The 24848-nt window shown below is 40.7% G+C and overlaps 3 protein-coding genes and 2 pseudogenes across 9 annotated transcripts in view; 4 read left to right on the top strand and 1 right to left on the bottom strand.

The window, feature by feature from the left end:
- The window catches only part of LOC111328892 (short transient receptor potential channel 4), a 34998-nt gene that overhangs the window by 1907 nt on the left and 8243 nt on the right, over positions 1 to 24848 (top strand). For 6 of the 7 annotated variants that reach the window (XR_016000737.1, XR_016000736.1, XM_088758892.1 and 3 more), the window contains exons 2-4: positions 15732 to 16080; positions 22476 to 22956; positions 23573 to 23771. Coding sequence is in view for 5 of the 7 variants with exons in the window: in XM_088758892.1 (XP_088615018.1) it covers positions 15732 to 16080; positions 22476 to 22956; positions 23573 to 23771 (1029 nt within the window). In the remaining 2 variants the exon portion in view is untranslated. The remainder of the gene's footprint in view (positions 1 to 15731; positions 16081 to 22475; positions 22957 to 23572; positions 23772 to 24848) is intronic. The other variant, XM_088758890.1, reaches the window with a different exon arrangement.
- On the bottom strand, positions 117 to 13073 carry LOC148733203 (uncharacterized). The gene is made up of 4 exons (XM_088758894.1): positions 12332 to 13073; positions 10509 to 11926; positions 1430 to 1611; positions 117 to 637 (listed from the first exon to the last, which is right to left on the bottom strand). Exons 1-4 carry the CDS (start codon positions 12363 to 12365, stop codon positions 547 to 549), a joined length of 1725 nt encoding a protein of 574 aa, XP_088615020.1. The 5' UTR covers positions 12366 to 13073; the 3' UTR covers positions 117 to 546.
- LOC148733202 (uncharacterized) lies at positions 17060 to 22319 on the top strand. The gene has a single exon (XM_088758900.1). It carries the CDS (start codon positions 17060 to 17062, stop codon positions 17606 to 17608), a length of 549 nt encoding a protein of 182 aa, XP_088615026.1. The 3' UTR covers positions 17609 to 22319.
- Positions 18217 to 22319, top strand: LOC148733201 (uncharacterized; annotated as a pseudogene).
- LOC148733200 (uncharacterized) lies at positions 20012 to 22319 on the top strand (annotated as a pseudogene).

The following is a 24848-nucleotide window of genomic DNA, read 5'->3' as shown; positions in this document are numbered from 1 at the left end:
CAGCTTATTACTAAATGTAGATTTCTAGAATTTTCTAGGAAATTCTTGCATACTCCATAAAGGAAGCAGTAATTAAATAATGTATCAATTTCCAGCTTTTTCTAGCATATTCCAGATTTTCAAGATTTTTTCAACATTTATTCCAGCTTTTTCAGGTGTTTACTTCATGAGGGTTTACTCTAATGACTGTTAATAAATTTTACATGGCATTCAACCATTTCAAAAAATTTATCAGAGGTATACAACAAGGCTAAGCCAGTAAATCTTAACAGGTTTTTTGTTGGTAGCGTTCACATGCCCAACAGAAAAAAGAATCACGTTTTTGCCAGCAATAACTTGAACAAATGTTTGAAATTCTTAACAGTAAAAACAAATTATCCAAAATATATGTTACACATTAAAATCTTTTCTTTGTCTCTATGACTATCCTGAACTGAAACTGAAGAATTTAAAAAACATTGTCTTTTTTGATAAAAAAAACAGGGACAATAAAATCTTCCTCATAGCTTTCTCTGTTCTTGTCCTCTACATTTGGCCTTGTTTTCTTTATTTTCCCTGGCCTTCTTTAGGACCAGGCCAAGGTCCTTTCTCACAGATGACCTTGTAACTGCAGGAAATCCTTTCCTTAACACAATACCTGTAAAAAGGAAAAAGCATATGAAAGCAGTTTAAGTAAAAAGCATCTTACATTTGAAACTGTATCGTGCAAAACACAAATTATAAACAGGAACTCTGACTTGCTGAAAGAACTTTATTTTTGAGCACATGTTAATTACTGAATTTTAATTGCAGAATTTAAACCAGTAAATAGATGTAGTCAGCTTACATGTGGGCATCCTTGTTGCCACCCAATTCAGATTATCTGGTGATTCATTTGGGAGTCTGCAATTGCTCTCTTTGTACAATGTTGCACTCCATTCCATGCAACAAATGGCACAATCTATTAATTGCACCCTCCCAAATGAATCTTTAATTGAGTAACAAAAAGGCTGTAAATACAAACATGTAAGCTCATTTGCCAATGTTACTTGAAGTGCAAATGTAATTGTAGTGGGAAATGTTGACCATTGGACAGTATGTAGTACAACAATATGTATTTGCAGTATTTTGACAACATATAGCCATAGCTATGAGAACTTTTCTCTCAGTTTCTGTTTAAGTCTCTTGCATAATTAGATTTGTTAACAAAAGTCAAGGAAATGCAGCCAAGACCTGTGACACAAAACCACATATTCTACTTAAGCAGTTTAAAATGTTTTGAATTTTGCAAAGATGTTGGGTTAACTATAAGCCAATTGCCAGCAAAAGATGCTGCTTTTATCAGGGAGACCAAATGCTTGATAGACCAGAAGATCTGTTCTGTATTTAGGACAGTGTGCACATATAGGGGTATAGAGATAATTAAAGAAATACATCTTTAAAAATTAACTCATTTTCTAAAATGCTCCCCCTTGATGGACTCAGGCCTGGCCTTGCTGTATAATCTTTGTTGCACTGAAAACCAGTGACTGACGAATTCTGCAGTTCCTCAGTTGAGTAAAGTTGCCTTGCTAGTGCCTCCACGGCTGACTTAGCATCAGTAGCATCCTCTATTAACTTGACCAGTGCCTCCTAAAAGATCAATATAAACTGTAATTAACAATGAGACTACAAGTCTGAGTTTTGAACATACATGTAGAGTCTGTTGTAACAGACACTCTAAAGATTTATATGAGAACGATTCTTCGCAGTAAAGCACTATTTGAGCAATAGTGAAAATCAGACCTGAAAAAAAAAAAAAAAAAAAAAAAAAAAAAAAAAATTTCAGGCCTGTACGGGATTCGAACCACTGACCTCTGCGATACTAGTGCAGCGCTCTACCAATTGAGCTAACAAGCCAACTGGGAGCAGGCCATCAAATTAATTCGATATAAACCCGTAGATGATAAATCAAACAACAACAAACATATGAAACATATGTGTGAACTGCGGTTATGAGACGTATATGAGAACGATTCTTCACAGTAAAGCACTATTTGAGCAATAGTGAAAATCAGACCTGAAAAAAATTTCAGGCCTGTACGGGATTCGAACCACTGACCTCTGCGATACTAGTGCAGCGCTCTACCAATTGAGCTAACAAGCCAACTGGGAGCAGGCCATCAAATTAATTCGATATAAACCCGTAGATGATAAATCAAACAACAACAAACATATGAAACATATGTGTGAACTGCGGTTATGAGACGTATATGAGAACGATTCTTCACAGTAAAGCACTATTTGAGCAATAGTGAAAATCAGACCTGAAAAAAATTTCAGGCCTGTACGGGATTCGAACCACTGACCTCTGTGATACTAGTGCAGCGCTCTACCAATTGAGCTAACAAGCCAACTGGGAGCAGGCCATCAAATTAATTCGATATAAACCCGTAGATGATAAATCAAACAACAACAAACATATGAAACATATGTGTGAACTGCGGTTATGAGACGTATATGAGAACGATTCTTCGCAGTAAAGCACTATTTGAGCAATAGTGAAAATCAGACCTGAAAAAAATTTCAGGCCTGTACTCTAAAGATTGCAGTCAAAAACCAACAGAGTTATGGAATTGAGCCAAAAATCACAAATACTTTCTCCATAGGAGCAACTTGGGAAAAATTGTGTTCTATCAGTGAAAGGAATACAGGGGGCCAATCAATCAGATTCACAGATTCGTAAGACAAGAAAGCTGAATGACTACTACAAAAAAATTCCAAATATTATTTCTTTTGTAAGATACAGGTACCTGTAATAAACGTTTTGTAGGTGTGAATGGAAGCAGTTAATGTCATGAAGGTAAAGAAGTAATTTAACATACATGCATCAATGTGGTTTACATGTGCATCTTAAAGTGAAGAAATAAGGGGGGTGTCAGCTCTAAGGAGGCTTGTTTTGGTGGAAAAAAAAAATTCTTCCAGGAATCTGAAGATTTCGCCCAGAACTGGGAGACTCAAGAAAATTTCCTGGAGACACGAAGCAGTGTAACTAAAATTTCATTTAATGTCAATTAGTGAAAAAGACTGACTCAATACAGCTATACATTTGTCAGACATGTTTGCACAGCTACTACATACCCAGAATAATCTAATTATTAATATCAAAAGCATTGTGGCATCATGAAAACATACATGTATGCATAATACAATTTTTGTAGCCAAAAAAATACTATAACAAACCTTTGATTTAACTTTTCAGAGTAATAATACAAAGCATATACAAGCTCAACATTACTTTAGATGAATAGCATTAACACATCCCCATTTAAAAATGTACTTCACCATTTTAAAATGTACTTGACATTTTAGGAATCTTAGTTCCTGAATGAACCAATCAGATCTCAAATACATTTTTAATGAGATCTTTGGGAAATAAGTTACTGTGTTAACCAATCAGACATGGGTTTGTAATATGAACCTTACTCTTCAGGAACTAAGTTCCTCAAATAACCAATGACATGAAAGAATATATGCCATGTCATTGCTAAATTAAGATTTGTCTGTTTTATTTAAGTCAACACCAGATAAAACAGATAACAATAGATGGGACATTCTGCTAAAGTGCAGTAATGTTTCACATCAAACTGGATGCTATCTTTAGTAAAATATATATTCTTTTTTGAGGCTCTACCATTTTTATTTAGCCCTCGACGTGTACAAGCTTTTTGTAAAGCTTTGTCACAGTTGTAATTTTACAGTAAAAATTAGTTCCATTCATTGTCTTTCACGTACCATACAAATGTTTTGAATACACTGTGGTTAACACAGCGATGGAAACGCGCCTGATTGCATAAAATTCTACAGAAATCGTTGACAGAAAATGCCACGAACAGTTTTGCCGCGCTTTTTATCTGCGCCGAAAGCCGAATATCAAGAAAGCGATCAAATGACCCCTATCTTTTCTAATGACTGTCAAGTCATCTTTAGTTAACGTGCAAATGATCGTGACCCCGTGATAAAATTTCTCAACCTCATTATGTAAACGACACGTTCTCACAAAGCGAGAAGATTTTACGAGCTTTCATGTCACGAATGTGATAATGGCATTACAATAGCCACGATACCGTAACGCTTACTAGAAAGTAAGCAAGAACTTGACCTGTGGCCGCAAGAGAAACTTTATCACCTTACTTTTCCGCCCTATTTTGGGATAGACAACGATTGCGTTACATGATTTTTGCAAAGGATGTAAGCCGAATTGAAGCAGATCATGTTACTGAAACACAGCTAATTACTACTGTATTTACGAGGTGAATTAATCATCAAAAATTAGAATAATTCGTTTAACATCTTCCATAATCAAATGCTAGCAGTTAAATAAACTTGAACCTTTGCTACACAATTTGTAAATAATTATTCTGTTACATGTTATGATAATCCAACGAAATTAACTTACCGGGCTTGAACGTCGTTCGGATCGCGAAATTGCCATTCTCCATTCAGTTTCCATGCCAAGCGATTCAATATTTCTAATTTTTAGAAGAAATTGAATTTTTTAAAATCTAGGTTTCGCCTCCATCTCGGATAGGATGTCCACTCATATCGCGCCATAAAGTAATTTTTGGCGGGGAATAGATCGATACCTGGTGTTTGTCGCTGTGTTTTCTAAAATGCATTCCCGACAGATTTAGCTGTGTTTTGAGACAGTTAGAATACATTCAGCGTTCAAGAAAGCCACAAAATGAAATTGATTTTGACATACAAGAATGAGGCTCGTTCACAAGAGTCCGATCGTGCGAAAGTTATCAATCGAACGCAGTTAATTTCACGGGAAGTCATGTTGTGACCTCAGCAGCATTGTTTTCCAATCTCAAGTCAAATAACCGCTTGCTGATTGGCCAAAACAGTAACTAATTTCATGACTGCGCGAGTCACCAACTACAGCGTAAAATACTTATCAGCCAGACACTATCAAGATTATTTAACATATTATAACAGGAGTCTATTAAGCAGCAGCTTTTGTTACACAACACGATGTTTGTGTTAAATCGTGCCCGCACTGCCTTCTTTCAAGTAATTTTTTAAACTTCCATTCTTTTGTCGATCAAATCAGTCGGCACTTCTTCCCGTTTATGGAACCGGCTTCATCTTGATGAGATTTTCCGAGTTGTCGAAGGGGTCATAGTCCTCTTTAACCTGTGCTCAATGAAATAATTCGCATTTAGTTCGTACTTGAAACTGTCACCTCCTTCTAGGTGTCAAAATAATACAACACTCAGTTGTTCTTTTAGCAATGTTTTTCACATCTGTATACAGTCGTCGATACAATGCGCATTACGCTCAGCAAAATGTCCACATTGGCGAGATATCTTAACAACTGTCTAAAAACATCCCCTCTACTCTTAATTTTATTATTATCCACCTTTGCTTCCGAGTTGCTTATCGTCCTCAGGCCTCAAACAGCTCGAAGCTTACAGCGTTTGAGTTGGTGAATCATTAACCACTACATTATGTCAAATTACATTCGTTTATCCCCTTTCGAATATGTGGTCGATAAAATAGTTGGTATTCAGTTGATCGAAATGCTACCTTTTTTTAACTTGTGTCTTGACTTGCGTCCAAGGATTCAGTCTAATTCTTTATTTCATCAGTAGGTAATGTTGCCTCTGAGTTGGCGATCGTCTTACAATAGCTCGAAGCGTCCAGGCTTCGAGTTAGTAAATCATTACATCATCACTAATGTCACACTACATTCAGTTGTCCTGTTTCGAATCTGGTGTTGTGAAAATTCATCGAAATCTCACCTCCTTTAAGATTTCGTAACAAAACGTGTAAAGCGAGATCTTTACAACTCTTCAGTTTATTAATAGGCAAATTCACTTCTGAGCTACTGATCGCTGTGAAGCAGCTTCACTCTGCTTGATTATTTCAGCGTTAAGCTTTTTTAGAAGTCGAGAAAGGGGATCGCACTAACGATTCCGATGTTTGAATTTGACTTAAGTCCTGTCTTGATATCATACGTATGAGACGTGCTGTAAGTGCCCTTTTGTTCTTACAAGTCACCAATGTGGTTTTTGTGGTGGCCGAGGCACCTTTTGAGATCAGTCAGGCTGATGTCCCAATTGAATGTCCTGCCTCAAAGCAGGTCGCACCTTGCCGGATGACCTTGATAACAATATTGCGTGATGTTCTACTCCGTACCAAACTCTGGTCGTTGAAGAAATTCGCATTTATTTGATCGAAATGCCACCTTCTTCAACATGTCTTGACAAATTTCGAAGGATACAGTTTAATTCTTAATTTTAGAAATAGGCGTTGTTGCCTTCGGGTTTATAGTCGTCTTCAAACAGCGCTAGCTCAAAGTATACACGGGGTCGAATTAGTGAGCCATGACAATCATACAGCACTCAGTTGTCCTCTTTCGCAATGAATTGTTTGTGATCGGCCCAAACAATCTGCCTAAAACTCAGCCAAATGTCAACATTTTCAAGATATCTTTATAACTGTTTAACAATCCCTTTTACTCTTCATTTTACTAGTGTGTAACTTTGCTTCCAAGTTGCTGATCGACTTCAAATAGCTCGAAGCTTGCAGCTTTTGAGTTGGTGAATCATTACATCATTACAAATGTCAAATTACACTCGCCGGGTTGTTCTCTTTCGCATCTGTAGGGAGTAAAATAAATCGCATTTTGTTGATCGAAATGTCACCTTCTTTACCATGTCTTGACATATATCTAAGGATTGAATTCAATTCTAAATTTTACCAGTAGGCAACGTTGCCTCCAGCTTGATAATCTTCAAACAACTCCAGGCGCACTAGGTTTATAAAACTATTCATCAATAATATCATGCTGCACTCATTTTTCCTCTCATACAATTCTTTGCGGATCTGTCGTCGAAAAAACAATTTCTATTTAGGTTATTGAAACGTACGTAGAAGGATTCCGTTTGATTCTTCTCTTCACCAGTAGGCAATGTCGCCTCTTAATGCTGATCGTCTTCAAGGAGCTCGAAGCTTACGTGATGAGCTTAGTTAATCATTACTTCATGACTAATTTCAGTCTACACTCAGTTGTCCACTTTCCGACAGCTTAAGGAATCGTTATCGATCAAATAATTCGCATTTAGTTCATCAAAATATCACGTACATTACAAACATCCTAACTCATTTCACTCTTCAGTTGCAATGCGCTTTTCCTACTGAGTTAGGAGTTCAAACCTTCTCACCCCTTTATTTTATTAGATATTTGTTGTCAGAATGCGACCTTAGACGGAACCTGCCTGCCCCTCTCTTACAGTCCGGAGGCTTTGTGTCTTGCTTTGCTTTTAGTGTGTGTGTGTGTGTGTGTGTGTGTGTGTGTGTGTGTGTGTGCTTTTTTTTAATAAAGCGGATAAATTCCTAAAGAAACTGTTGTGCTGCTTAAAGACTTCTAAGTTTTACACTTGAGGAGATTTTTGTAGTAGGCGTGTTTTAAAGTGCGTTGAAAGTTAATTTTAATGAGGTTTTGTTTTCAATATGATAAGCAGATTTTCAATAACCTAAATGGAAATTGTTTTTTCGACGACAGATCCGCAAAGAATTGTATGAGAGGGAAAATGAGAGCAGCATGATATTATTGATAAATAGTTTTATAAACCTGGTGCGCAGGTTTATAAAACCAGGCAGGACATTCAATTGGGACATCGGCCTGACTGATCTCAAAAGGTGCCTCGGCCACCACAAAAACCACAGTGGTGACTTGTAAGAACAAAAGGGCACTTACAGCACGTCTCATACGTATGATATCAAGACAGGACTTAAGTCAAATTCAAACATCGGAATCGTTAGTGCGATCCCCTTTCTCGACTTCTAAAAAGCTTAACGCTGAAATAATCAAGCAGAGTGAAGCTGCTTCAGAGCGATGTGTAGCTCAGAAGTGAATTTGCCTATTAATAAACTGAAGAGTTGTAAAGATCTCGCTTTATACGTTTTGTTACGAAATCTTAAAGGAGATGAAATTTCGATGAATTTTCACAACACCAGATTCGAAACAGGACAACTGAATGTAGTGTGCCATTAGTGATGATGTAATGATTTACTAACTCGAAGCCTGGACGCTTCGAGCTATTTTAAGACGATCGCCAACTCAGAGGCAACATTACCTACTGATGAAATAAAGAATTAGACTGAATCCTTGGACGCAAGTCAAGACACAAGTTGAAAGAAAGTAGCATTTCGATCAACTGAATACGAACTATTTTATCGACCACATAATCGAAGGGGATAAACGAATGTAATTTGACATAATGTAGTGGTTAATGATTCACCAACTCAAACGCTGTAAGCTTCGAGCTGTTTGAGGCCTGAGGACGATAAGCAACTCGGAAGCAAAGGTGGATAATAATAAAATTAAGAGTAGAGGGGATGTTTTTAGACAGTTGTTAAGATATCTCGCCAATGTGGACATTTTGCTGAGCGTAATGCGCATTGTATCGACGACTGTATACAGATGTGAAAAACATTGCTAAAAGAACAACTGAGTGTTGTATTATTTTGACACCTAGAAGGAGGTGACAGTTTCAAGTACGAACTAAATGCGAATTATTTCATTGAGCACAGGTTAAAGAGGACTATGACCCCTTCGACAACTCGGAAAATCTCATCAAGATGAAGCCGGTTCCATAAACGGGAAGAAGTGCCGACTGATTTGATCGACAAAAGAATGGAAGTTTAAAAAATTACTTGAAAGAAGGCAGTGCGGGCACGATTTAACACAAACATCGTGTTGTGTAACAAAAGCTGCTGCTCAATAGACTCCTGTTATAATATGTTAAATAATCTTGATAGTGTCTGGCTGATAAGTATTCTACGTTGTAGTTGGTGACTCGCGCAGTCATGAAATTAGTTACTGTTTTGGCCAATCAGCAAGCGGTTATTTGACTTGAGATTGGAAAACAATGCTGCTGAGGTCACAACATGACTTCCCGTGAAATTAACTGCGTTCGATTGATAACTTTCGCACGATCGGACTCTTGTGAACGAGCCTCATTCTTGTATGTCAAAATCAATTTCATTTTGTGGCTTTCTTGAACGCTGAATGTATTCTAACTGCCTCAAAACACGGCTAAATCTGTCGGGAATGCATTACAGAAAACACAGCGACAAACACCAGGTATCGATCTATTCCCCGCCAAAAATTACTTTATGGCGCGATATGAGTGGACATCCTATCCGAGATGGAGGCGAAACCTAGATTTTAAAAAATTCAATTTCTTCTAAAAATTAGAAATATTGAATCGCTTGGCATGGAAACTGAATGGAGAATGGCAATTTCGCGATCCGAACGACGTTCAAGCCCGGTAAGTTAATTTCGTTGGATTATCATAACATGTAACAGAATAATTATTTACAAATTGTGTAGCAAAGGTTCAAGTTTATTTAACTGCTAGCATTTGATTATGGAAGATGTTAAACGAATTATTCTAATTTTTGATGATTAATTCACCTCGTAAATACAGTAGTAATTAGCTGTGTTTCAGTAACATGATCTGCTTCAATTCGGCTTACATCCTTTGCAAAAATCATGTAACGCAATCGTTGTCTATCCCAAAATAGGGCGGAAAAGTAAGGTGATAAAGTTTCTCTTGCGGCCACAGGTCAAGTTCTTGCTTACTTTCTAGTAAGCGTTACGGTATCGTGGCTATTGTAATGCCATTATCACATTCGTGACATGAAAGCTCGTAAAATCTTCTCGCTTTGTGAGAACGTGTCATTTACATAATGAGATTGAGAAATTTTATCACGGGGTCACGATTATTTGCACGTTAGCCAAAGATGACTTGACAGTCATTAGAAAAGATAATGGTCATTTGATCGCTTTCTTGATATTCGGCTTTCGGCGCAGATAAAAAGCGCGGCAAAACTGTTGGTGGCATTTTCTGTCAACGATTTCTGTAGAATTTTATGCAATCAGGCGCGTTTCCATTGCTGTGTTAACCACAGTGAATTCAAAACATTTCTATGGTACGTGAAAGACAATGAATGGAACTAATTTTTACTGTAAAATTACAACTGTGACAAAGCTTTACAAAAAGCTTGTACACGTCGAGGGCTAAATAAAAATGGTAGAGCCTCAAAGAAAAATATATATTTTACTAAAGATAGCATCCAGTTTGATGTGAAACATTACTGCACTTTAGCAGAATGTCCCATCTATTGTTATCTGTTTTATCTGGTGTTGACTTAAATAAAACAGACAAATCTTAATTTAGCAATGACATGGCATATATTCTTTCATGTCATTGGTTATTTGAGGAACTTAGTTCCTGAAGAGTAAGGTTCATATTACAAACCCATGTCTGATTGGTTGACACAGTAACTTATTTCCCAAAGATCTCATTAAAAATGTATTTGAGATCTGATTGGTTCATTCAGGAACTAAGATTCCTAAAATGTCAAGTACATTTTAAAATGGTGAAGTACATTTTTAAATGGGGATGTGTTCATTGTGAAAGAAACCTGTGCACTACTTGATATTAAAGTCCCAAATAAAGCAAGATCCTTACCTTTCTTTTCTTCCTCTTCAGTTTTTCAAATTCAGCCTCCAAGCTGCAAATTCGTTTATTAAGAGACATTAGCAGAGGCTGACAACCTGAGCATGCAGTAGGTAGACTGCTGAATGATGTCTCCCCTTGTTGCACAACATCTCTGTTTACATGTATGTGGTCACCCATTTCCAGTTGATAGCTGGGATTCATTGTTTGATCTAAATCTGACACATCAAAGTCTGAGCATTGATGTAAGCTCTTAAAGAATGAGAACTCCAGCTGTGGTGTAGCTTGTTCAAAATGGGGTGATCCAGATGATCTTGACACTGTACATGTAAGTGTATGTTGTTGCTGGTGGGGTGAACTGTGTGTGCCAGATGTATCTGTGGCTTCTTGTGCTGTGATGTATCTTTTATTTGTGGACTGTAGTGGAGAGAGGAAGCTGTTTGTGACATTTAAAGCACGACGGATAGACCAGTTGGTGCCACCTGAAGACTGATATGAAGGAGGAAGGATGTTGATTACACTTGAAGATTGGTGGTGTCGAGGTGTCTCCAAGTTGCCATTGAAAGACTGTTGGAGAGGAGGTGAGCTGCTAGGTACACCTGAAGGCTGCTGGCTTTGTGGTGTATTGGCAACTGACGATTGATGGACAGGAGGCAAACTGTTGGTTACACATGAAGGCTGTCTGTGTTGTGGTGTAAGGAAGTTAGTTTCACCTGGCTGGGGCTGGTACTGGGGTGAACAAATACTCCCACCTAAAGACTGCTGAGGAGAAGGCAGGCTATACATTACATCTGAAGACTGCTGGTGTCGAGCGGAGTTAAAGTGCCCAGCTGGAGATTGATGTAAAGGGAGTGAAGTACATGGAGGCACAGATTCTTTTCCCCGTGTGAGATCAGATGTCTTCTCTACTGTCTGAGCTTCAATTGTTTCAGACCCATCAGGATTTTCATCCTCACTAACAGTGATTTGCTGCCTTCGCAAAAGCAGATTCTGGACTCTTTTAGCTTTAGCCACTGTTACTATTTCCTGGTCATTTGTTTCTTGTTCTCCTTTCCTCTCACTCTTCTGTTTCTTGAACACCAACTGCTTTTGCCCAGAAACATGAATGTCACCGTCATTTAAATTTCCTGCTATTTTTCTTGAATTCTTGTGTTTATGTTTTTGGGAAGCCATTTTCTCATTTACTGGGGCAGTTCCATCCTTATCTTCTACCACAGCTTTCCTCTTCATATGTTTCTGTTTTTGAAATGCATTAGACTCCTGGTTTTTTTGTGTAATATTTTCAACAGAATTCTCCAATGCTGCAAGCTTCCTTTTGGATGGCTTAGGTTCTCGACGAGGCCGAGGTCCATCCAAGGTTGTGACTGGCTCTTCGATTTCTTGAGGGGTTACCAGCTCATTGACCTTGTTTTTAGCTTCCTTCTTAGTGTCTATATGAAAACATGAAATCAGATGTAATTTAGCTGTCTACATGTATTTCCACCACTACCGATCAATATAAGTAGTAAAAGCTGGACCCTCGATTAACTATGACTAGACATAACGAAGTAGACTAGTTTTAAAGCTAGACTAACTACTAAACTGTAATTTTGACTGAAATGCACTCCAACTTGACCTACAGCTTGTTTTTTCTAAAGAAGCCCTCAATGCCTGGCAAAAAAATAATTAGTAACTCTCCTAACACCAAAGAGCGAGTCTTAAGATTTATGTTTTAATGAGCATTGAGGTGAAGATCAAACCAAGAAATTCAGAGGAAAACGGTTTTACCAAGCATATGATGCACTTTAGAACGAAAATCGATGTAATTGAGAAAAACACTGGGTATACAAACTCACCAAATACTGCAAGAACATGTCCATGAAACAACATGGGTCTCTTTGTCCCTGGATCCGTTCCTTGCAGCGAACACTCATCTCCTTCTCTCACATTGAAGGGATCCCAAACGATGATCTTGGAAGAACTCTACGCCTCCACTCCCCACGATCCCCAGTCAACGACAACGTACATGTGCTTGGGTATTTTCAGAAATCGAAATTAAAAAGAACTCAGCTGAACAGAATGGTGCTCCAAGTTAAAATGCACGCCAAGGACGATCACGGTAAAACACGTGGAGATACGAATGTCGCAGAATGAATAGACGCTTCCAAATTCAAATCTGGCGGAAATCTTGCTTTGATCGTATTGAAAAGCTGCGGTCACTTCAAAGTCGGCCATAAACATCACATCATGGGATGGGTCGAAAACAAAGACGTGTGAAATTCCAGGAGCATTAGGTTTGACCGGTTTGCCAGATCGTTATTCTTCTTATTCGCTTCGCGCCCACTCTGCCCAAGCATCACTCTTTCTTGCAGAGTTAATTTAAAAAATCCGTAACAAAGTCCTCCGCTTCAAAGTAAAGGATACTCTGGACACACTTCGCATTTTTTGTAAAGCAAGCGGCCGAAGCAACCACCCCAATTACCGAATGTAACGAATTTCGCTGCTGACCGGGTGATCGCTGTAACGACAGCTTTTACATTACGCGATCGCACGATCGCACACGATAAACGATACCGGTCCTCAGCAAAACTTTGGAAGCTACAACTGATCGGAGCGATCAGCATATTTCCAATACGGACGAGATATCATTTATCCAGAACAAACTCTTTTTTGAGACATTCCCAGCTGCTATTGTGAAGTTACGAGCGTCCTGTGCCATGTCAAGCTGCTGGGAAATTCAATATTTGCTAACTCACTACCTTCATCGAAAGATGGCTGTACTTGACAGCGTGAACCATACGAGAATGGCTGTTCCAGTATGTCCCAAGCTATGATGATCGGAGATATTGCTTACGACCCTCAATTTATCATTGGTGACTCTAGAGTCGAGTTATCTAACTCACTCAAAATCCTTGGGGTCACAATTGACGACAAGTTAACATTTGCTGATCACATTCAGAGTGTCATAAAAAAGGTTTATGCCAAGATTGGAGCCCTTAGGAGACTCAAAAAACTTATACCTGTAGATGTCTCCCTATCACTCTACAAGGCTTACATACTTCCTCACCTGGAGTACTGTAGTCCGCTATTGCTTGGAATAAATAAAACACTGAGCTCTAAACTTGAGTCAGTCAATAAGTACGCACTCAAAACTTTGCTTAATCTCGGCAATAATGTTGATTACAATACAATCTTAGCTAAAAGCAACATGAAAACTCTAGAACATAGGCGATTTTATATTTCCTTGGTTTACTTTTTTAATGTATGAAATGGAACGGTCCGGAATATATTAAAAACTTTTTTAAATTGCGGGAATCTAGATATAGTTTAAGGAATAAAGGTGTAAATCTAGTGCAACCAGGGTATAATAATAGATCGTATCATAATTCCTTTACATATAAAGCTAGTCACCTTTGGAACAGTTTACCAAGAGAAATTAAAACAGCATCTACGCTTAGCGATTTTTGTAGTAAACTTAAGAATTTCGATTTTAGTACTCTAGGACCAATCTGTAAATGTAATACATGTAGTTGACTTTTATTGTACGTACACATACATTGTCATTCTTATTCATATTAATCTACTGCAATATCTTTCACCGAACATAATGTTTAGACTCTTTTAACTATCAATATTAATCACCTACAATTTTTACAATTATCACTCGTACTCTAAACTTATATATTTTTACCTATAAAGTTTTAAGTACTTCTAATAATATACCTTTAATTATAGTTAATTTATAGTCTACCGTTTTATACATGAGCCTCTGGCTCGGGCAAATGGGCAACCATGTCTCACGTTAGACAATAAACTTTGATTGATTGATTGATTGAATGAATCGCTTTAAGAGTATTTTAAAAAGATAAATTTGAAAGATACCAAAGTAATCCAACACTTGGCTGTATTCAAAACCGCAATAACATCGTTATGTTTTCGTGACAATCGTTCCAAAGAAACGATCTTCAGTCGAGCGTTTGTTAACCGTTGAGTGTAAAATCAAGGAAAAGCTCTTCACAAGCGATAGTGACGGAGATGAAATGCCAGTAACATGGAAAGGAAACCAACCAGCTGAATTTATCCCTTCAGTTAGCCTGCCGGTTTTAAGATTGCGAGGTGGAGCTAATTGAGGCGACGAAAAGTGGTTGTGTGACATTTGTGGGAAGTTGCTCATCTCCAGGTGAAATCTTGACGTGCATATGGATTCTGCTCATGCTACGAACCCAGATTTCACCTGCGTTACATCACCTGGTGGGCTCTCAAAGTGGAAGTGCAGTTTGTGTGGCAATCTTCTCTCTTCAACGCAGCGAGTGATTTCGCATTTAATTGAAATTCATGATAAAACAAACCTTGGCGAGAAAGAACATCAACAAACCCTAAATTCCCGAACGACATTGTGGAGAAGAAAGCGTTCAGCTTTATTCGGCTCAAACCCAATAGCGAAATATTCACTCAACGAATTCAGATTGAAAGCCTCTTTTAAACCTATTGAATGTATTTGGTGTTTCTTTACAAATGTCAAGCGATCCTAAAAATTATTTCGGTTTTACATAAGAAGATTTAACCGAGCTTGTGTTTCCCACCACATCGGTCAGTATCTGTGATATCAGACTGCCGGTCACGGTCTCAAATAGACTAAATGCCCGGCAGTCAGGAATATTCACCGAATTCCGACTGAAATCCACAATCAAACCTATTGAAAGTATTTGTTGTTTCTTTAGAAATGTCGAGCAATCCTTGTAATTATTTTGGTTTTACATTTGACGAATTTACCGAGCTTGTGTACACCGTAAAATTGCTCAGTTATCGACACTTAGCCATTTGTGAGACTGCCGTTCACGGTCTCGTTCCAAGTGTCGCGAGATGGCCATTTTATAGTAAATAACTTTTAGTGTCGCTTGACATTGATAAAGAAACATTTCGTACTCTCAAGAAGCTTCAAAGAAGCTTTCAGTGAAAATTCGGTGAAATTTTCTAACTGACGGGCATTTAGACTATTTAAGACCGTGCCCGGCTGCCGGGCATACAACCACCGCGATATTTTTATCGAGGATAACCATTTTTCTTTGTAACTTCGACTACTTATCAGGAAAAAATGTAAACATTTACGTAAGCAAAGATGTGTCTATCATGATGCTGAATTGTAGTGTTTTATATTTTGACGGCATACTTGAATTATAAGGGTATGAACAGTTTCCGTGATAGATTGATGTGCAGTTACATGGATTAATAAGTATTGGTTCTCTCTCTTTCTAGTTTGTAACGAGCCCCAAGTGCCAGCTCATTTTTGATGAGGTTGTTTACCGTGAGTGGCCCATGTGGTACGATAAAGGGCTGGCTGTGAAGACCCTTCGGTTCCTCTTTCACTTTATTGTTATGTCTTTTGGTATCATCGCTTACCTTTTCTTACGGCTTATAATGAGGGGCTGTTGTTGCTGTAAATTAAACGAGAAAGAGGGATTGTGGAGACTTAGAAAGCTTTACGAGCTCCCATACTCCAAGTTCATCAATCAAACCATGTCCTACTTAGTATTTCTTTGCCTGGTCTTCGCCTCCACCTTTCAGACTAAGTTTGGCACAACTAAGACAGGCTTGGGGGCCATTGGTAAGTCAGCTTTATGTCTAATGCTCGAGTGATACACACTAGCAGCTAATAAATGTTTATCGCTTCCCTAACTAACTAATTTAAGGGACTTCCGACCTATTAAATGTAGGAAGCAACTGCTCAACGAGTTGAATTCATGGCAAATCCCCAGCAATAACATAGCTATTTTGTGCTTTTAGTTCGAAGACCGTTTTGTTGATAACCTTCCTTCATTGTTCAATTACAATCTGCAAATCAAAATTCAATTAAACTTTTTACAAGATTTCAAAATTATTGCGAGTGGGTTTGGAGCCACATTAAAGGCAGTGTGGCTCTGAACTTACTCTACAGATGGAAATTTAAACTTTTCACGAATCTTGATATGCTGATTGCAGTTACCGGCATAGCAAACTGCATCAAAATTCTTGAGTTCTTTGTGTGATGGACTTCACTTGGGTTTTCCTTCTGTTGTCGGAAAAGTGACGTCAGCCTTGTAACCTCGCAACGCGAAACCAAGGGTGGTCTTTACGATGTTGTGGGTTTGTAAAAGAATAGGCTAAGATCGACGCGATACGAAGCGTGTGACGACTAGAATAAAGATAGAAAAAAAAACTACGCGAGTGACTAGTGTTGCTTTACTGGGATTTCCAACACTAACTGGCACCTCCGACGGGACTGAGATCGAGACATGGAACTGGAGGCACTTCAGAGGGATTTGGACGCAAAACTCAAGCTTTTGGCGTACAAGCAAGAAAAGAGAAAGGGCATTGTGGACAAGGCAAACGCGACAATTATTGGGAGACACCGTGACGCGTTGGTGTTTTTAGCAAAAGAAGCGGATGAGATCAAATTAAAGATCGAAGAGAAGAAGATTGGAAAGGGTGAGCAAATGGACGAGGTATATGCATGGAGCAATGAAATAGACAAAGTTATTGAGGGTGTAGACGCGGAGATCGAATACCTTGGGAAGTGTTCGAGGGAGGTGAAGAAAAAATCGTAAATGGCCGAAAAAGAAAGCGAGAAAGCGACAATCGCGACGGAGAGAGAGGAGCAACTCGCGTTTGAAAAGGCACAATGGGAAATGAAGCTTGATTACGAAAAAAAATCAGAAGAATTAGGTAGCAAAAAAGGGAAAGGGTTATCAGGCGATTCCGGAATGCCCGCAAAGTTGCCAAAGCTATCAATAACGAAGTTTGATGGGTCCTTCGAACAATGGCTCTCTTTTTGGAACAAATTTTTCGCGGAAATAGACGCGACAGATCTGTCAGCAGTGACAAAGTTCGCTTATATAAAGGAACTCCTTGTGACAAAGGTACGAGCGGACATAGATGGACTCCCGTTCAATCTTGAGGGGTACGAAAGGGCGAAGGCCATTCTAAAATCGGAGTACGGGAAAACGTCAGAAATTGTAAACGCATATGTAAACAACATCATGGGTTTGCCTACCATCACAAGCGCCAGTCCAAAAGAAATTAACGAGTTTTACAAAAAGCTTCTGTTTAATGTACAAAGCTTAGAGACGCTCGGGAAGTTACGTGAAGTCTCCTGAAGTGTGAGGGCGGTGTTAGACAAACTGAAAGGAATAAGGGGAGACTTAGTCCGGGGACACGAAAATTGGCGAGACTGGGATTTCGCTAAACTGATTCAGGCAATTAAAAGTTGGAGAGACATAAATTCAGAAGGAGAGGAAAGCGATGGTGCGAGTGTGTCCAAGAGGAAGAATGATCCCAACGACTGGAATGCACGCGTTCCGCCGCCACGCGGAAGGTCTTATCAGGTCCAACAACAAGCAAGTGGAAGACAGATGCGCGGGTGCGTCTATTGCGATGACACGGATCACACATCCGCTAATTGCACCAAGGTTGTCGCGGTCGGAGACCGCAAACGAATTTTGAGCCAAAAACAGTTGTGTTTTAATTGTGCAAGTGATAAACACAGAGCACACAGCTGTAGAAGCCGCGGGTGTCATAACTTTCAACGCAGACATCACACGTCAAAGGAACAGAGAGAGTCGTGTATCCCGTTGTTGTCGTAGAAGTAAATGGAATCAAGTGCTGCGCACTCCTAGACACTGGGGCAGGCAGCTCATACGCGTCGTTAGCTATCCTTGAACACCTGGGAAACAAACCGCTACGAGAAGAATTCAAGCGCATAGAGATGATGCTTGGGTCAACAAACAAGGTCATCGGAGTTCATAGCGCGACGATTGGCAGTCTTGATGGAAAATTCCGATTGGAAACGGAAGTCACCAGAGTGGACCGTAGTACATTGACAACCCAGGATATGCTGAGATACTGGAGAAATATCCCTACTTGGATGGGGTATACATGGACGACAGAGACGAGAAGCCTGAGCTACCAGTCCACATTATCCTGGGTGCGAGCGAGTACGCGAAAATGAATACAGAAACCATACCAAAGATCGGACGTCCCGGCGAACCTGTTGCAGAGCTAAGAAAGTTCGGATGGACAATTATGTCACCAGGTAAAGAAGTTGACCTCTCTAATATGTTCTTGACACAGACGACAGCGGCAGATTACGAATAAGTATGCAAATTAGATATTCTAAGATTGCGTGACACACCAGGCGGAGATCAAGCAGATGTTTATGAAGAATTCAAGGAACAATTAACACGAGGGCCAGAGGGGTGGTACGAGACCGGGCTACCCTGGAGAGGAAACCACCCTCCACTCCCAACCACAGAGCGGGAAGTTTGAAGCGATTGGAAAGTACCATTCGGAAACTGAAGAAGAACGGAATACTCCAGAAGTATGACGCCATAATTAACGACCAGCTTAACGAGGGAATAGTGGAGCGAGTGTCAGGCCAATCAGTGGGAAAGGAGTTCTATATTCCACATAAGGCAGTGGTGAGAGAGGCTGCAGTGAGTACCAAACTTCGAATCGTGTACGACGCCTCAGCCCGAGCTTCAGAGAACGCTCCTTCTCTCAACGAGTGCCTTCACGCGGGACCTCCGTTGCAGAACAAGCTTTGGGCTGTTCTTGTCCGTGCACGTTTCCACCCAGTTGCGTTAACAGGTGATATCAAGCAAGCGTTCTTACAAGTACGAATACGGGAAGAAGACAGGGATGCCATGAGATTCCACTGGATCACGGACTTGCAATCCAGGCGAGTGGAAATACTGAGATTCACGAGAGCTCTGTTTGGTTTGGCGCCATCCCCGTTTCTTCTTGGGGGAGTTATCAAACAACACCTGGAAGCCTGTCGTACCGAGAATCCGGACCTGGTGAGGGAAATAGAGAAGAGTCTATACGTCGACGACCTTATCAGCGGCGGACCCACCGTAAAAGCTGCCCGTGAAGTCAAAGCAGGCGTTACCCATGTCTTTGACCAAGCTTCATTCAAGCTGCACAAGTGGCATTCAAATGTTCCGGCAGTGGAGTCCCCTGGTGAGTCTCTTAGCGAAGATACTACATTCGCGAAAGAACAATCGGGTGCACCTCAGGAAGGAGGGGGATCTATTCTCGGGCTTCCATGGAACAAGCGACAAGATACCATTGAAATAAATTTCCCAACTGGCCGCACCCAAGTCACAAAGAGAGGGATACTAGCGAAGATAGCAAGAGTGTATGACCCGTTAGGGCTCGCAGCGCCTATGACATTGAGTGGAAAACTACTATACCGAGACGCATGTGATTTGAAAGTCGGATGTGATGCTCAACTTCCTGGTCAACTGGGAACCAAGTGGTCAAGATGGGAAGCACAGCTACCGGTGAGCATTTCCGTACCCAGAGCCATACCTCAACACTTTGAAGAGATCAGCAATATTGAGCTACATTGTTTCGGCGACGCAAGCGGATAAGGCGTTTCTGCGGTAGTGTAGGGTATCATATCTCAACCATCCGGTGATAGTGTTGGGCTGATAGCAGCCAAAGCTAGACTGGCGAAGCAAGGCCTCACCATCCCCCGCCTCGAGTTGGTCTCAGGTCACATGGCGACCAATCTCATTGTGAACGTTAAGGAAGCATTAGAGGGTTTCCCAGTTGGAAATATGTTCTGCTGGTTGGACAGCAGCGTTGCGTTACATTGGATCAAGGGAGCAGGGAGTTACAAGCAGTTCGTAAGCAATCGAGTGCAGAAAATCCAGCAACACCCAGAAGTAAACTGGCGTCATGTGGGTACAAAAGACAACCCAGCTGACCTTGGCAGTCGGAGCGGAAGCGTGGAAAACGAAAAGCTATGGTGGAGAGGGCCTGAGTGGCTACTATACCGAGAGCGATGGCTAGCCGATATCAAGACAACGGCCACACCAGACAGTCAGGCGGAAGCAAAAGTGATACGGGAAGTATTCGCCGTAGCACAAGCTAAGACAGACATCCTAGACGCCTTGCTGGTCAAGTTCAACTTATGGAAAACCCTAAGGGTTTGTGCTCGGGTGACACGTTTCATGCATAACCTACGGAGCGAAAAGACGAGAAGATCTAAGGGACCACTCACGACAGAGGAGATCGAGATGCAGCGACACCTGTGGCTAAAGCGAGCACAGGTGAATTTGAAGAGAGACGAGCGGTTCGAAGATTATTGTGTACAGCTGAACCTACAACAAAACGCAGACGGGTTACTGGAATGCCGAGGGCGGATTCAGGGAGACTATCCCATATACTTGCCTGAGTCTCATCCGTTCGCGGAGAAGATGGCTGTAGAAGCGCATATCAGGACATTCCACGGGGGAGTGAGCCTCACAATGGCAAGGATTCGTGAAAGGTAATGGGTTCCCAGGTTGCGACGCCTTGCAAAAAGAGCTGTTAAAGCCTGTAACGGCTGCAAGCAGTTCCGCGCCACAGCGTTCGCGGCTCCGCCACCAGGACAGCTACCAAGGGATCGCACCGAAGGAGAAAATGCGTTCCAAGTAGTCGGAGTGGATTTCGCCGGACCACTGAAGTATAGAAAGGGGAGGTATCATGAAGGCAAAGCTTACATAACGCTTTACGCCTGTAGCCTGACTGGAGGTATTTACCTTGAGCTACTACCCAGCCTAGAAACGGGAGAATTCCTTCGATGCCTGAAACGGTTTATGGCCCGACGTGGCCGACCAGAGAAGATTTACTCAGACAACGGGAGTACCTTCGTGGTGGCAGCTAAGTGGCTGAAACAAGTGATGACTGATGAACGCCTCAACGAATTCCTCTCCCGTCAGGAAATCAAGTGGCAATTTAACCTGAGCAGAGCACCCTGGTGGGGAGGGCAGTTCGAGAGAATGGTTGGATTGGTGAAGAGAAGTCTACAGAAGACCATTGGAAACGGGTTCCTAACGTGGACCGAGTTAGATGAGGTTATACTAGACGTAGAGGTTGCAGTTAACAACCGACCTTTAAGTTACGTGGAGGACGATGTGCAGCTACCGATCCTGACCCCCTACTCCCTGTTGTTTGGTCAACCAAATGCACTACTCGAGTTGGAACCACACCGCATAGAAGACGGTGAATTACGCAAGCGAGCAAAGTATCTCAAACCATGCAAGGAGGCCGTCTGGAAACGATGGACGGGGGAGTACGTAAAGGGGCTGCGCAAACGCCATCGTCTAAAGAATCCTGGAAAACCACACAATCCTAGTGTGGGCGAGGTCGTGCTGATCAAGTCGGACGACAAGAATCGCGGGAAATGGAAGGTCGGGATGGTCACGGAACTAATCAAAGGGTGTGATGGTGTTGTCCGGGGAGCAAAGTTTCGCACAGGGACTTCACATCTAGAGCGAGCAGTACAGCAGCTATATCCGTTAGAACTGTCATGTGATCGACCGGGAGACGGTGACAGACCTCCAACGACCGAGTTGCGCATTGAAGCGCCAGCGTTCAGGCCTTCCCGTGATGCAGCCGTCGCAGCAAGATTACGTATGGAGGATCTTGCTCACGATGAGGAAGGGGATTGAATTGTGAACCAAACCGAAACAGATTGGATGACAACAGCGGATTGGATGCTTGAACATTCTACTTATGAACTGAACATCTGCCACTATGGCTACTGATTGATCAATGATTAGTGTGATTAGGAAATCGATTGAGAATTCTAGATGTTGGATTCGTTCATAAAATTTAAGGGATAAGGTTCATTTCTCGACAAACATTTGCTCTCCGAGACAAATGGGGGGAGGGTGACGGAAAAGTGACGTCAGCCTTGTAACCTCACAACGCGAAACCAAGGGTGGTCTTTACGATTTTGTGGGTTTGTAAAAGAATAGGCTAAGATCGACGCGATACGAAGCGTGTGACGACTAGAATAAAGATAGAAAAAAAAAACTACGCGAGTGACTAGTGTTGCTGTACTGGGATTTCCAACACTGTCCAGTTTGATCTAGCTTCTTATGTGACATGTTGTAGGTAGATGTGTGTTAGCAAGAGTAGATAAATTCAGTTTGTCAAAAAAATATTGAATTTATTTGCTCCATTACGTTGCAGACTACGCTGTTCTCACTTTTGTTGTAGGCCTTTCAGTTCAAGAGGCCATGGAGGCCTATAGGCAAGGTCTCTCAATCTACTTTTTAAAATGGTGGAACGTTGTAGACACTTTGATCACTTTCACATTCCTACTGGCCTACATAGTTTGGTTGAGTGCGTGGGGATACTATGAACAAGAGTGGAAACCAAGAAAGGCTGCGTTTATCGTGGCTGATGGCATATACGCCACGGCCACCGTATTGTCCTATTTCCACTTAGCACATATCTTCCAAGTCAATTCAGTGTTGGGTCCATTGCAACTGTCACTTTACAGAATGCTCAAGGACGTCCTTAAGTTTCTTGCCATTTTTCTTCTGCTCTACATTGCATTCGCTACAGGCGTAGTCAAGATATATTCGTATTATGTGGCTTGTCAACTAGAACTTCAGAAGCAGGACTACAACGAATCTACTAAATACCAAGTGTCTCACCCGTATGGCAGGTACGTACATAAACCTATGGACTCTAAGTGAACCTAACCAGAGTCGTAGGTAAACCACTTATTTACTTTACAGAAGATTACAGGACGTTTAGTGTGGACGCATGAAGAGAGTTGAGGAAACTATTGTTAAAATAAATAGTCAGAGAACTATCCGATAAAACAAACAAACAAAACAACAGTAACAACGTCGAGAAAGTGAGGAAAACAAAGAGCCCACTAATAGCTATAGCGTGAGATCTTTACCTCCATCAGGGACTAGTCATTATTTATTATCTATTTAATTGGCGTTCAGTTTTCTATCAGTCCCCCTTTATGCTTTGTTGACGACAGGTGATCGACCTTCCGTTCCATCTAAAAATCAAGTGCTCCCCTTCGCTAAAAGGCCTACTTCCCCCTAGGCAAGGGATAACGACTGCTTCCTTAGTAAGTTTAATCAGTTTCACTTCAGACTGCATTTCCAAAACTAAAAGACAAGCAACCAGTTGCACTGGACAGACATTGGCAAGATTATCGTTACACTTAGGTACATAACTCGCTATCAAAACGTGTGCATTGGAGCTTCATCTATCTAATTTAAGATTTCTGTTGTTCTCATTATTCTTACATTTAAATGTAGGCACACTGGATCTTTCATTGGAATGTTTTGGTTGTTACTTGGCATGGTGGAAGAGGAAAAAATTGCCGTTGACGATCCAGCGTTTTACCTGACATCTACGTTCGGGCGTATCTTTATTATAGGCCACGTGATTTGCACAGTTATTGTAGCGTTAAACATGCTGATTGCCATGATGAACAACTCTTTCGACGGAATTATGGTAAGTCAACGCCTCTTTGATAACGATCATATCGATATCTAGAGTTGGCCATACATGATCCGATAATCTTGTAGACTGTGATGGTATAGCTGACATATTGGATTTTACTTTATGCACGTTTAAGATATCTCCAGCAGCGCTTTGTGCTTCATTGAAAGTTCTTAATGCTCCTTGTCCTTCAAATTTTTTTATTGATGTTGGGGAAGCTAATGTTAATTGGTTATTGCTGCAGTGTACTTTGTGGTGATGTAGGAATTATTTTGTGAGTGGCACTTCGTGCAGTGATTACTCCCTGGCAACATGAAACTGCTCTTTTAATGCTTTTCTATGATTGCTCACTTTTTTTATGGCACCATTCTCCATGGTTTAATCACTTGCCCTCTGTTGATGTTGATTCTCGGTTAGTTCACGATCTTAAGAGCGGCCGTCCGTAAATATCGCCTGGTGGTTTGCAATATGAAAAAATCGAAAATCCCAAACTTTGCCAGAGTAGCTCTGGATGAACTATTTCTAGAAAAAATACTTTGAGTTCAATTGCATTTTTATTTTTTGCAAACGGCGACAAACTCGGTTTTGTGGCTCTCACCGTCATCTTCACGAGGTTTAGACAATCATTATTTGAACGTCGCTTGAAGATGAAATAAAAAGTAAATGTGACCAAATATATTCCTAATGAAAAGAACACGTATTTGCAAACAGTCTGAAGTGTTCTTTGCTTGATTCCGTTGCAATCTAAAGTTTTGGGGAGTTTTTGTTTTTTTCCCATATTTCGCTCATTTTTGCGGACAAACAAGTGGTAAAATTGAGAGGGTAAAATCGCACTTTGGCACATTGTATGGGGTTATATCAAGTTGATCAAGAGAAAGAACAAGGTTTCTTCTTCAAATAACTCCAATAAAAGTTTTGGGCTACTCTACATACGAAATTTTAGGACCCCAAACAAAAGTGAATAAGAGGTCAAAACACGCCATTACTTGTCACGCAATTGGAGGTGAAAAATCAGAAATGCGCAAGTAGAAAAGACAACAGTACAAACCGCTTTGGGAGCGAAATATCGTTACCAGTCTGAATGAAAAG

This window comes from Stylophora pistillata, chromosome 4 (assembly GCF_964205215.1).
Source record: "Stylophora pistillata chromosome 4, jaStyPist1.2, whole genome shotgun sequence".
Classification (NCBI taxonomy): domain Eukaryota; kingdom Metazoa; phylum Cnidaria; class Anthozoa; order Scleractinia; family Pocilloporidae; genus Stylophora; species Stylophora pistillata.
Note: the sequence above shows the minus strand (reverse complement) of the source record. Positions and strands in the feature narration are given on the sequence as shown.